This window comes from Salmo trutta, chromosome 16 (assembly GCF_901001165.1).
Source record: "Salmo trutta chromosome 16, fSalTru1.1, whole genome shotgun sequence".
Taxonomy (NCBI): Eukaryota; Metazoa; Chordata; class Actinopteri; order Salmoniformes; family Salmonidae; genus Salmo; species Salmo trutta.
Genome location: NC_042972.1, coordinates 56,913,478 through 56,927,734, shown reverse-complemented (window position 1 = coordinate 56,927,734; position 14,257 = coordinate 56,913,478). Strand labels below are relative to the sequence as shown.

The window sequence follows — 14,257 nt, the reverse complement described above, 5'->3', positions numbered from 1 at the left end:
AGATGATTTTGGGGCGGCAGGTAGCCTAGTGGTTAGAGCATTGGACTAGTAACCGGGAGGTTGCAAGATCAAATCCCCAAGGTGAACATCTGGCGTTCTGCCCCTGAACAAGGCAGTTAACCCACTGTTCCTAGGCTGTCATTGAAAATAAGGATTTGCTCTTTACTGATTTGCCTAGTTAAATAAAAGGTACATGTTCCTTTAAATGATGTATCCCGGAAAAGTGATTGTGGAGCGATGGTACTCGCTCTTCTCCTCTTTAAAATTTCTTAGGGATAGCCCCCTTTTTTTCAATTTTCGACAAAAATGACATACCCAAATCTAACTGCCTGTAGCTCAGGCCCTGAAACAAGGATATGAATATTGTTGGTACCATTTGAAAGGAAACACATTGAGGTTTGTGGAAATGTGAATTGAATGTGGGAGAATATAACACAATAGATCTGGTAGAAGAAAATACAAAGAAAAAAACTACCTAAATACGAAAGTGATTTGACTGGATGAAACAACGTTTAGGGTTAGATTTTCACAGACTCCTTTCTTTGCAAATTGAATGAGTGGAAATACAAAATTGATCGTGCATGCTATATGGACCTTTTTAGGACATGAAAAAGGATTTAATCTAACAAAACAACACTTCATGGGACCCTTCAGATGATATATCAGAGCAAGATTTCAGAATTTAAGTACACATTTCACCTTCAGAGGTGAATTTATGAAACCTATAGCGGTGAAAAAAAGTGTTTTGTTGTTAGGAGCTCTCCTCAAAAATAGCATAGCATTTTTTCGCAGTAATAGCTACTGTAAATTAGACAGTGCAGTTATATTAACAAGAATGTAAGCTTTCAGCCGACATAAGACACTTATATGTACCGACATTTGTTGTTTCTCTAAAATCTGCGATGGTGACAAAAGGCGTTGCATGATTTACAACTGTCCCGTTGATGGGACGCCTATCCCTAAGACGTTTTTTAACCTGTTATGGCTAGGGGGCAGTATTTTCACGGCTGGATAAAAAACGTACCCGATTTAATCTGATTATTAGTCCTGCCCAGAAACTGGAATATGCATATAATTATTAGCTTTGGAGAGAAAACACTCCAAAGTTTCTGAAACTGTTTGAATGGTGTCTGTGAGTATAACAGAACTCCTATGGCAGGCAAAAACCTGAGATGCTTCTGTTCAGGAAGTACCCTGTCTGAACATTTCTTGCCCTTCTTTATTATCTCTATCGTTTACAAAGGATCTCTGCTCTTACGTGACAATTCACACGTCTCCAATGAGGTCTCATAGCCCGGGAAAAACAGGAATGACGTAATTCAAAGCCCTGGCTGAAGCACAGGAAGGCAAAAGCTAAGTGGTCACTCAATGGTCTAAGCCTTAGGCGCGTGACACGCCCCGCCCCCGGCTTTCGGTTTTTTCCTCAGTTTACAGACAGGCAGATTCCCGGTCGGAATATTATCGCTTCTCTACGAGATAAATTGCATAAATATTGGTTTTAAACAGCGGTTGACATGCTTCGAAGTACGGTAATGGAATATTTAGAAATTTTTTGTCATATTTTGCGTCATGCTCGTGGCCGAGATTTAGCGTTGGGATAGTGTCTAGAACGCACGAACAAAACGTCGCTGTTTGGATATAACGATGGATTATTTGGGACCAAACCTACATTTGTTATTGAAGTAGAAGTCCTGGCAGTGTATTCTGATGAAGAACAAGCAAGGTAAGAACATTTTTCTTATAGGAAATGTGATTTTGGTGAAGGCTAAACTTGCAGGGTGTCTAAATAGCTAGCCCTGTAACGCCGGGCTATGTACTTACATTATTGCAAAATGTGCTTCATCCGAAAAGCTATTTTAAAATCGGACATATCGAGTGCATAGAGGAGTTCTGTATCTATAATTCTTAAAATAATTGTTATGCTTTTTGTGAACGTTTATCGTGAGTAATTTAGTAAAATCACCGGAAGTGTTCGGTGGGAATGCTAGTTCTGAACGTCACATGCTAATGTAAAAAGCTGTTTTTTGATATAAATATGAACTTGATTGAACAGACATGCATGTATTGTATAACACAATGTCCTAGGTGTGTCATCTGATGAAGATCATCAAAGGTTAGTGCTGCATTTAGATATGGTTTGGGTTTATGTGACATGATATGCTAGCTTGAAAAATGGCTGTGTGATTATTTCTGGCTGGGTACTCTGCTGACATAATCTAATGTTTTGCTTTCGCTGTAAAGCCTTTTTGAAATCGGACAGTTTGGTTAGATAAAGGAGAGTCTTGTCTTTAAATAGCTGTAAAATAGTCATATGTTTGAAAAGTGTAAGTTTTCGGATTTAGAGGAGTTTGAATTTCGCGCCCCGCCCATCATTGGATATTGGAGCAATCGTTCCGCTAGCGGAACGTGTAGATGTAAGAGGTTAATTAACAAACAACTGGTTCTCCAGAAGGCACTGAAGAACTTGTCGCACATGGAGAACATGTTCCTGGGCAGAACGGGGGAAAACCAGGATGTCATCAAGGTATGCAAAAACAAACCGATTCAACATGTCGCGGAGCACATTGTTAACCAGAGCATTAGTGAGCATTAGTGAGTCCAAACGACATGACCAGGTACTCATAGTGTCCACTTGCTGTATTGAAATTAGTCTTCCACTCGTCTCCTTTGCTAATCCGAACAAGGTGGTAGGCATTCCAGAGGTCCAGTTTAGAAAAGATGGTTGCCCCCTGGAGATGTTCGAAAGCCGAGGAGAGGAATGGTAGCGGGTACCGGTTCTTGACAGTGATGTCATTGAGACCCCAGTAATCAATACATGGACGCAGGGTCTTGTCCTTCTTTCCCACAAAGAAGAACCCTGCGCCGGCAGGAGAGGCCGAAGGGCGAACGCTTTCTGCCTTCAGAGAGTTATCAATGTACTCCTCCATGGTCTTGGTCTCAGGGCCAGACAGGGAATTAATCCGGCCTCGAGGCAGTGTGGTGCCCGGGAGGAGATCAATCTCATAATTGTAATGACAATGTGGAGGAAGGGAGGTTGCACGAGCCTTACTGAAAACCTCCCGGAGGTCATGACACTCTGTGGGAACGGTAGAGAGATCCGAGGCCGAACTTAATCCATCAGGCAGACGTTTAGGGGAAGGCTGCGCCACCTTTAGGCAGTGTGAGTGACAGAACGGGCTCCAAACCAGGATTGAACCCGTGGTCCAGTCAATATTGGGATTGTGCTTCTGGAGCCAAGAAAATCCCAAAACAACATGGACGTGAGGAGACTCAATGAGAAGCAGCTGTATTGACTCATTGTGAGTACCAGAAATCCGCAGTCATGGGAACTGTGCTGTGCGTGACTCTGCCAATGGAACGGCTGTCCAGTGCTCTGGCATCCATGGGAACGGAAAGGGGTTAAGTGGGAATACCTAGTTTAGATACCAGGGTAGCGTCCATGAAACTCTCATAAGCCCCACAGTCAAAGAGCACCTGAAAAGACTTTGACTGGTGTCCCCACAGCAGCATAACAGCAAAAGGGGTACGGGTAATAGGAATTAGGGAGTTTCCAGTCTGACTCACCAGAGTACTTGTACCTATTAATGATCAAGGTCTCCTCACTGGACAGGTAGCAATGAAATGCCCCGCAGCACCGCAATACAGACAACTGTTGGAGCTTAGCCTATGTGAACGTTCCCTAGGCGATAATGTAGCTCTTCCCAGTTGCATAGGTTCTGGTGTATCTGATTCACCCGTCGTCGATGATTCTCGACAGAGCTCGGGTGGCTTCGGATCCTCTTGGAAAAAACATCCTCGGGGACTTCTGGGTTCCCTTGGAGGTGAGCGAGCCACTGCGGATGAACGAGTGTGCCCGAGACCAGATGTCCTCTCACTCCTGCGTTCCCTTAGGCGTCCATCAATTCTAATGGTGAGGGCGATGAGAGAGTCAAGGTCCACTGGTAGTTCCCGGGCAGCTAGCTCATCTTTTACCACCTCAGATAATCCGTGAAGAAAAGTATTGAAAAGAGATTCCGGATTCCAGGCACTCTCGGCGGCCAATGTGCGAAAATCAACCACGTAGTCTGCCACACTATGGGAGTTTTGACGTAATTCCAGAAGTTTACTGGCCGCCTCTCTCCCGGATACCGGAGAATCGAATACCTTCTTCACTTCTGCCATGGAATCTTCAAGATGACAACAAATGGCGGATTGTTGCTCCCAAACTGCCATAGCCCAGGAGAGCGCCCTTCCCGACATTAGCGTAATAACATAGATCGGTTAGATCGGTCTGAAGGAAACTAAGATGGTTGTAGCTCAAAAATAAGAGAGCACTGAGAAAAAACCCCCGGCAGGTACCAGGATCCCCAGAATATTGCTCCGGAGGAGGTAAGCAAGGTTCTCGGGGAGCCGGGGTAGGCTGATCAAGCTCACCACTACTAGGAAAAAAATTACTGGGTGGTTGGGGTTTCTAAGAGGTGGTAGGCAGCCTCTGAGCTAACTCCCTGATTTGCTCCATAATCTCCTTAAACCCTTGGTCGTTGCGTTCCGTCAAGGAACGGAGCCCTTCCAGAAGGTCCTGTAACAGCTCCTCATGTCTCCCAATAGTGGCTCCCTGCAGGGCCTGCAGGGTCTGCTGGGTCTGTCATGGCCAGTTCGTACTATAAGGGCACAAGGCGAGACCCAGATGCAGACACAGGAGGCAGATGGTTAGAGTCTTTGTTGTTTATTTCATCCAAAGGAGTAGGCAAGAGAATGGTTGCGGACAGGCAAATGGTCAAAAACAGTCCAAGAGGTAAAGAGTGGCAAACAGGCTCGATGTCAGAGCAGGCAGAAGGGTCAGGCAGGCGGGTACGGAGTCCAGAAAAAACAGGCAAGGGTCAAAACCAGGAAGACTAGAAAAAGAGAATGGAGAACAGGAGCATGGGAAAAACACGCTGGTTGACTTGAAAACATACAAGACAAACTGGCACAGAGAGACAGGAAACACAGGGATAAATACACTAGGAAAAATAAGCGACACCTGGAGGAGGTGGAGACAATCACAAGAACAGGTGAACAGATCAGGGCGTGACAAGAATAATGTAATACATCGATAGAATGAAGGCTACAATCTAGAAAATGCAATAAAATGGAAGTATGTTCTTGGCCATAGCACGCTCGTAAGGAAATAGAAAGCTGTGAAAATAACCAAATAAGATTTGGTCATTTGCACTGATAAGATTTCAGTTCTGCTTGGAGCCATATTTTATGTGGTTGAAATACCATCAGCTTTAATGACGCTGATAAAGATAGCACCTCTACAGAAGGTCCCTAACTGCACATTCACATTCTTTCAAGATGCTGAAAGAAAGAAATAATTTTCTCCACTTCTGTTCCCGAATCAAAATGTAAACTTGCATATTTCTTATTTCACACGTGTGAATTGGACATTTGTTTTTTGCGTATCCTACTCCCCCTGAGCGTGGGGTCAGAGCCAGAGATCAACCATTATTGACGGCGACCTTGGAGCAATTAGAATTAAGTGCCTTGCTCAAGGGCACATCGACAGATTTTTCACCTAGTCTACTCTGGGATATGAATCTGCGACATTTCGGTTACTGGCCCAATGCTCCTAACCGCTAGCAGAGGTTATAGACCTACAGTCAGTGTCCAGATTTCAGTTTCCATTTAACCCACCTGAACAGTAGGCTACAGTTCCCATGATGTGCCATAGGCCGTTTTTAAGACCCAGTCTTGTGACTGTCAAATTTGTATAGCGCCTCACAATCGTCAGACATACAGTAACATACATTAACACTGCTTTCATCCTCTTTAACCACTTCACCATTTTTTTTACCACTTCTTTATTTTCAACTCTCCATTTTCGCAAATGTTTCTCATATTTAATCAGTGGATCAACATGAACTCTTTCTGCCCGTTACCAAAAGCATTTGGCGAATGGAGGGTAGGCTATTTGGAGCACGAATAGTCAGGTCCTAAAGCTTAGGCTTACACACTAATGCCAAATAGCTTAAAAAATAATTTAAGAAAAAACTCAGTGTAGCCTACAGATATAAATTTCACAATAGTTATACAGTTATGGATTTTTTTATGTATTGTTTTCTCTTTTTAAAGCTGCATGGACTGTGGGTTTTGAGTCAACCCGCGCATCACTATTGTGTCCACAAACCCCATGTATTTTTTTTCTCATTTTATTTTGTCACATAATTTTTTTGTAATGGCCTGCAGCGTGTTTAGAATATCCTACTGAGGTTGAACTCATGACCAGTGGCTATCATGGTTAGAATGCTAAAGACATCTACTCCTGAACTGTTGCTGGTCAGAATATGAAAGGCACTTGTGGGTCTAGGTAAACAGTGAGGAGGGAGGTGTAGGATCAAAGTCTAGATCATCTGCAGGTTCAGTCTTCTTTCACATCTCTCAGAGTAATGATGACATGGTCATCCTGGCCTTTCCACAGCATCTCTCCCTCAAAGTCAAGCATTTTGTGTTTGCGGCAGCGCAAAACTATGCCCACCACTTTGTCCGAGATTTTGACATAGCGGTCAAACAGCCTGCCGAAAGTGATGTAGGATTTGCCGTTCTTGTCCTTGAGGCCCATGTCCTTGACGATCCAGCACAACTCCTCCATCTCTTTGTACACATGTTTCTGGGCTCGGTCGCCACGCATGGCCGTCTTGGATCCCTCTTTGGGGCGTCCGTAGCCTTCATCACCCTTCTGCAAACGCTGGGCCATGGCATGCTCATAGTCAAACTCCTCACTGAAGGGGTTGAGCTTCTGACCCTCTACGTGCTGCTGGGACCACTGCTGCCACCTGCTCTTGATGTCACCCATGGTGGTGACTCTAATCTGCAGAATAGGAAGGCATGTCAGATTAGCTCAGATTATAAAGTGGGTTTATTTGCATTGGCAATCTCTTCATTGGATTGTCACAGAAAGTAAAATTACAATAACACAGTGAAAAGTTACACGACTAACACTTCTAAATTCATGACAAACACTGCAAGTTTTCCAATGTATTAATGACACAGGACCCATATTAACCTTTTACTGCAGGTTATAACAAAACTGTTTGAAATAGAAACACCGTATTTGTCCGGTTTTTATTTATAATCTTCATTAATTATGAAATGATGAAAAATATGAATAACATTCCACCCACGAGGCCAAAGAGGGAGCATTTGGTCAATGACTGCAGGAAAGGGCTACGCCTAATCATTGACCAAAAAACATGCTCAATGGAGATTCTCCATTTAATGCTCAATGGAGAATCTCCAGTCCTTTTTAGTCCAGGAAACTGGCTCATATTTATGTTGATTAGTAGCACCACTTCTCTCTTAAATGTTAAGGCCCTATTTAGGGGACTTTGAATGGTTCTGAACCGGTTCCGACTGACATTTTGGTGTACAAAGCGCTATGTGTATGTCGCAGGGTCCAGTGCCTTATAGTGCCAGAAAGCCCCATCTGTCTGTTTTCCGCTACCACTGTGTCAGCTGAGCTGACGTAAAGTGTCAGGTTTCACACCAGACATTTGCATAGGGAGTGACGTTTTTCTGGCCTATCCAGAAAAAGATTTCATCTGCCTCTGAGCAACTTAGACAGCATGTTGAAATGGAAAGTTGAGCGAATCCAGCTCTCAACATGAAAAAGTACGGAATCATTTTGAAGAATTGAAACACGACCACCTTCTCCTGGTCACAGAGGGATGAAATCACTTTCTACGTAAAACTGAACTTATAAGTCTGCAGACATTTGAGGACACTTGGTAGAAAATGCTCTGTCATCAGTTATACGAAATGGGGCCAAATTTATATTGTCACCAAATATGATAATTATTATTTAACAGTTATAAGAAAGGTAAAATGTTAAAATAAGTTGTTTATATTGATAGTATAGTATATTTAGAAAGCATTTCAATAATTGAAAGCCCTATTACCCCACATACAGTTGAATTCGGAAGTTTACATACACCCTAGCCAAATACATTTAAACTCAGTTTTTCACATTTCCTGACATTTAATCCTGGTAAAAAATTCCCTGTCTTAGGTCAGTTAGGATCACCACTTTATTTTAAGAATGTGAAATGTCAGAATAATAGTAGAGAGAATGATATATCAGCTTTTATTTCTTTCATCACATTCCCAGTGGGTCAGAAGTTTACATACACTCAAGTAGTATTTGGTAGCATTGTCGTTAAATTGTTTAACTTGGGTCAAACGTTTTGGGTAGCGTTCCACAAGCTTCCCACAATAAGTTGGGTGAATTTTGGCCTATTCCTCCTGACAGAGCTGGTCTAACTGAGTCCGATTTGTAGGCCTCCTTGCTCACACGCTTTTCAGTTCTGCCCACACATTTTCTATAGGCTTGAGGTCAGGGCTTTGTGATGGCCACTCCAAAATCTTGACTTTGTTGTCTTTAAGCCATCTTGCCACAACTTTGGAAGTATGCTTGAGGTCATTGTCCATTTGGAAGACCCATTTGTGACAAAGCTTTAACTTCCTGACTGATGTCTTGAGATGTTGCTTCAATATATCCAGCAAAACACCCCCACAACATGATGCTGCCACCCCTGTGCTTCATGGTTGGGATGGTGTTCTTCAGCTTGCAAGCCTCCCCCTTTTTCCTCCAAACATAAAGATGGTCATTTTGGCCAAACAGTTCTATTTTTGTTTCATCGGACCAGAGGACATTTCGCCAAAAATTACAATCTTTGTCCCCATGTGCAATTGCCAACCGTAGTCTGGCTTTTTTATGGAGGTTTTGGAGCAGTGGCTTCTTCCTTGCTGAGTGGCCTTTCAGGTTATGTCAATATAGGACTCGTTTTACTGTGGATATAGATACTTTTGTACCTGTTTCCTCCAGCATCTTCACAAGGTCCTTTGCTCGGCTGTGTGGTCGCATGGTGTTTATACTTGTGTACTATTGTTTGTACACATGAACGTGGTACCTTCAGGTGTTTGGAAATTGCTCCCAAGGATGAACCAAACTTGTGGAGGTGGCTGATTTATTTAGATTTTCCCATGATGTCAAGCAAAGAGGCACTGAGTTTGAAGGTCGACCTTGAATTAAATCCACAACTCAAATTGACTCAACTGATGTCAATTAGCCTATAAGAAGCTACTAAAGCCATGACATTGTAACCTGGAATTTTTCAAGCTGTTTGAAGGCACAGTCAACTTAGTGTATGTAAACTTCTGACCCACTGGAATTGTGATACTGTGAATTATAAGTGAAATAATCTGTCTGTAAGCAATTACTTGTGTCATGTACAAAGTAGATGTCCTAACCAACTTGCCAAAACTATAGTTTGTTAACAAGAAATTTGTGGAGTGGTTGAAAAACGAGTGTTAAACTTCCGACTTCATCTGTACATGAATATTACAAATATTTTCATATTGTTTGTACAATGTACTTGAGCTTGTGTCCTCAAAACGGAGTACATCTCATCACTTTAGAATATTTTTTTTACCAGAAAGGTGAGTTACAGACCTTTCTATAACTATGCAGCATTACTAGTTATTGTTTATGACCATCTCTTGCTTTGGCATTTCCAAAGAGGTCCCTGGCAGGCGAATATTCCACAACAGAGTCATTTAAACTGTGGAGAATGCATATTGTGAAACCTGAGGCCCAGGCCTTACACGTCCAGAGCCAAATTAGTAATGTGACGAACACCATTATAAATCTTGCGCCTGACCAAGGATATCAGGACCTCGTAATTATCCCTGAAGGTCAGGGGGAAGGCATGTGTGACTATATTTATTTATTTACTGTATATTCCATGATAGGTGTTGGAGTTTTACAATACACTTTCATGCCTTTTTAAGGACTTATATTCCTCCAAGTTATACAACTCTTTGCTAGGGTGAACAGAGGGCTCATTGGTCTTGTTCAGTTGCTAAAAATTCTACAGTTTGAAGATACAATACCTATAAATCTGTGTATTTTCTGGAAGGCCAGACAATATGAACAAAAGTCCATTCCCCAATATCACAATAACAAAGGCAAAGATAATTTAAGTTCAACTCAGCCTCTGAATGTTTGCTCCTGTTTATTGTCTACTGAACATCACCAGGCAGAGTGGCTGCAGCTGCAATAGAACAGTATGTTTAGGCATGAAAATAGGTAGGGCAAACATTGTGGTATTAAGAGGGTAGATTTGGGGGAAAACCCTGTGATTTGGGAACTCCCCTCCCATGCATTTTTTCCCAAGTCCAACCATGATCTACAAAACTTACACATCCTAATGTGCACCTACATGATTGCTAATACGTTTTTGGATGATATTCCAATATCTGAAAAGCGCAGTCAGTGGTTTTGTTGAACTGATACTAGTGATGGTGCAAGAAAATCAATACTAATTATTTAATTTACTTTAGAGTTGTACCTTTCTTCAGCCAACCACATTTCTTGTTCACTTTGCCAATATGAAATCAACATTTTTATTCTGATGTTAAATTATATCCCCCATGCAAGATTGTTGAGAAACAAAAGAGGGTTTACCTTTGAAGTGTGTCTACTGTATTGCATTGATTTGTGTATTTAGTATTTTTATGAATGGCCTCACAAAATGAAGGTCCAATAAAAGAATGGTACTGTACCTTGGGCCTATTGATCTGTTTCTTCAGCTGGTTCAGGTCGCTCTGGTCGCTGTTGTCGCTGAGTCCGGCCTCCTCCCCCAACCCGCTGTCCTCTGTGTCCAGGCTGCTGCTACGGGAGCCCATCTTCCGCTCCTGACTACCCAGATGTACCTGAGCTCTCACACCCAGGCGTCTCCGGGTGGGTGACTCATTGCCCAGGAAGGGCTTGTTGGCATTCTCAGGTGCCATCTGGATCTTGTCCTTGATTGAGCATACCAGGTCAGTGCTGTACTCACTGTACTTTGGCATGTGGCTCTTGGTCACCTCACCCGTTCGGATCAGACTGCCGCTGTCGGTGTCCGCCTCGACCACACGTGTCTTGACTAGGATTTTTGTCTCGTTCTGCTTCTCCCTTTCTTCGTCCTCAATGACGGAGGTGGGCATCCACCCGGAGGGTATGGTCTCTTGTTTGACCAAGTTCTCGTCGGCCCAGCCCTGCCAGCTCTTGGCAAGACTGTGGACCATGGCGGCACATTTGATCTTCCTCACAGCCCTAACAAAGGGTCTATCCTCCTGGCTGGTACTCATCATGGCTCCTGCTTGACCGTGCTTGCAAGATATTGTGTTGATGTTGTAGGGAAAGTCAGTGAGTGAGTGAGTTGAAATAATCCTTCGCTGCCTTTGCTCCGCTTTAAATAAGCTATCGTAGAGAGCAGTCACAGGCCGAACGTGTGACATTTTTTGCTACGTACATGGATGCCTACCATGACCCCAAAACATTGGTGGAATTTCCCCCCAAGGGAGCCAGGCAACAGGTGGTCACTCTCTGCAGTGATGACAGTCTACAAGGGTTCTGCCCTTGTACGCATATACACAAAAATACATGATGAAACAAACCTCTAACAATCCTTATGTTTGAGTGTCTGATCTACAAAGTAATCGCTCACACAAACATAAGAATACATCATTCTTATTTTTTTTGCTAGATTTATAAATGCTGTATTTCTATTTCGAAGGCATATTCCTGCTTAACCCACATTGATAGAGGATATGTGTTACATAACTACTAATTGTCTTGGATAATGAGCATCTGCTAAAATGGTGATATCAATACTTTTGGGTCATGCTATAATTTATTTTCATGCAATGTTGCATATAGCTTGACAGTTCGCTGTGTTGTTCTATTTTGGAGCGAGCCTGCTGGAGTGTGAATGTGAGGCTACTGATGATTGATGCATGGGTCTGGCCAGAGAACTTGAGCTGGGTTATTTTGGGGAGACGCACACAGGTCTAAAAGGACGCCCGCTTTGTCTGGCCATACTGTAGTTCTGTCGCAGGAACCAAAAATATAATTATATTGGTGCAATACCCTTTGTGTGTTTGTTATTTGTAGAAATTCCACTTGTGTCAGAAACAAAGATTGTAGAAAACAAGTCTTAAAAAAATCGAATGAAATCAACAGTGTATGAATTCTGATGAGGTCTGCTTGAAAAATAAATCTTTGGTACACACTTGAAAATTTGCTCACTCAATAAGTGTGCCTATGATGATACATTTTGCTCTAACATGAACACTGACATGAAGGTGCAACACTCATATGAAAAGTATAACAGGCTTTTAGAGGATTTCTAATATCTGAACTCACAGCCATAAATGGATATTTCAATCATCTGGTTCGTATCAATGGAAGATTTTCATTGAGCAATAAAGATGATTTGGTTTTAACACCTTTATCAAACTGCCATTTGTATGTATTTCTCACAACACATTTCACACGTCCTTTCATTTAAATTTGTTTAATATGGAATTCTTGAGTCATTGCCGTACACTTCAAGGGAGCCAGAATTGAGATCTTGTTACTTGTTTGTTCCTTGCATGGTTGTAAAAATATCCTCCACAGAAGGCGGCCAAGCTTCAACGTGGACACAGGGAAAAAACCTGGCAGTGTACGACTGCAAGAGAACAGATTGGTCCTCCATGGAGGAATTTTTCTCTCTCACCACAAACCATGGAGATGACATCAACATGATTACAATTATAAAAGTGGTGTCTTATCTCTAAGCTTTCTACTTAGCTAACATATGGAATTGTTTTATTAAGATGGTCATACCAAGAATCATTTACCTATTTGAGTTTGAATTTTAGGACACCTGTAGGTATCAAATTATTATGTTTTATTATTATTTGATGAAACATTTAATTTGGCCTTACTGCTATTAGCTCATAGAAACGCATTGAATTACATATTCATACATGGCAAAACACATAGTCAAATAATACATCAAAAGGAAGTATCTTTTGAAGTGTCTGTTCTATAGCCGAGATATAAGAAAGCTCAGGAAATTATTGAAATCCCACGCCCGCCTATTAACCCCTTTTTTCAGCACTAAAGTACTTCCATACTACAATTAATACCGGGTTACCCTCAGACGAGTCTTGTGAGGCTTGTGGGAGTCGTAGAGCAAAACGTGTTCGTGAGAGTCTTAGCTTTCAATGGTGGGGTCATATAAGTTTGTAGCCCAAACCGTTCGGATGCTTCAGTCGTTTTTGTGGTCTGACAAACACCGCTGTGGTTCTGCCCCCTTCTATCACAGATGAGAAAGACCAAGCCTCTGCCTATTTGTATTTGTATTTTATTTAACATTTCTATAAGCAGGGAGTCATGCTGAGAACACGGTCTCTTTCGCAGATGAGACCTGCATGAACCCATCAATATGTAACAATTACACTAGATATATCTATATACATATCAATTATATAATACCTGAAAAGGAAATGTGGTGGATTGAGACGCAGCCCCTGCAAAAAATCTTATCCCTAGCTAAAACAGACATATTTTGATGGATTTTTTGTTTTATTGTGCAATTTAGATTGACTAAGTTTTTTTTTAATAAGCATCGCTCGTCTTCCTCACTGAGCCGTTATTCAGACATAAGGCATGTGGTGAAGATTTAAAAAAATTCCACCAGTCTATATTATTTTCCTTTTGATTCATATTATTTCATAATCTTCCACACAAGTGCCTTGTATGTATTCTGTATCCACTGCAAAACAGAAATAAACTGATTGGTGTTCACAATACACCCAGCCTTGCCTGCTCATTTTGGTTTATCTGTGAATGGATGAAGAGTGACTCACAGTGGTGGTGTGTGTTGTACTTAAACAGATTTTAACATCAGAGTTAATAAGATATGCTGGTTCCTCTTACTTGCTGACAATAGACTGCCACATATTTCCTTTGAAGTGTGTATTAAGTCGAAACAGCCTTCTGTTGTCATCTCATCATATCTCAAGCAATGATGTATACAAATTGGCACTCCCCAGAAGCAGCAGTCCACCATAGGAATGAATGGAATTCTACAGTATTTCAATTAAATATTTGAAGGACAAAATTACATGCGTTGAAGTATATTTTACCGTAAGGATATTTATATAAATATATATTTATGTTGATGGTTAACTCACATTATATAATTGAAGAGTTGTGTTAAAACCTCTCTGGGACATCTGGGACGCTAGCGTCCCACCCGCGGGACACACTATCAACAGCCAGTGAAATAGCAGGGCGACAAATTCAAAACAACAAAAATCTCATAATTCAAATTTCTCAAACATACAAGTATTTTTCACCATTTTAAAGATAAGATTCTCCTTAATCTAACCACAGTGTCCGATTTCAAAAAGGCTTTACGGC

The 14,257-nt window shown here is 41.7% G+C and overlaps 1 protein-coding gene across 1 annotated transcript; it reads right to left on the bottom strand.

The window, feature by feature from the left end:
- Nucleotides 1-5,808: 5,808 nt before the first annotated feature.
- Nucleotides 5,809-11,244, bottom strand: abraa (actin binding Rho activating protein a). Its single transcript, XM_029695057.1, has 2 exons — nucleotides 10,585-11,244; nucleotides 5,809-6,832 (listed from the first exon to the last, which is right to left on the bottom strand). The coding sequence occupies exons 1-2, from the start codon at nucleotides 11,152-11,154 to the stop codon at nucleotides 6,383-6,385; spliced, it is 1,020 nt and encodes a 339-aa protein (XP_029550917.1). The 5' UTR covers nucleotides 11,155-11,244; the 3' UTR covers nucleotides 5,809-6,382.
- Nucleotides 11,245-14,257: the final 3,013 nt, after the last annotated feature.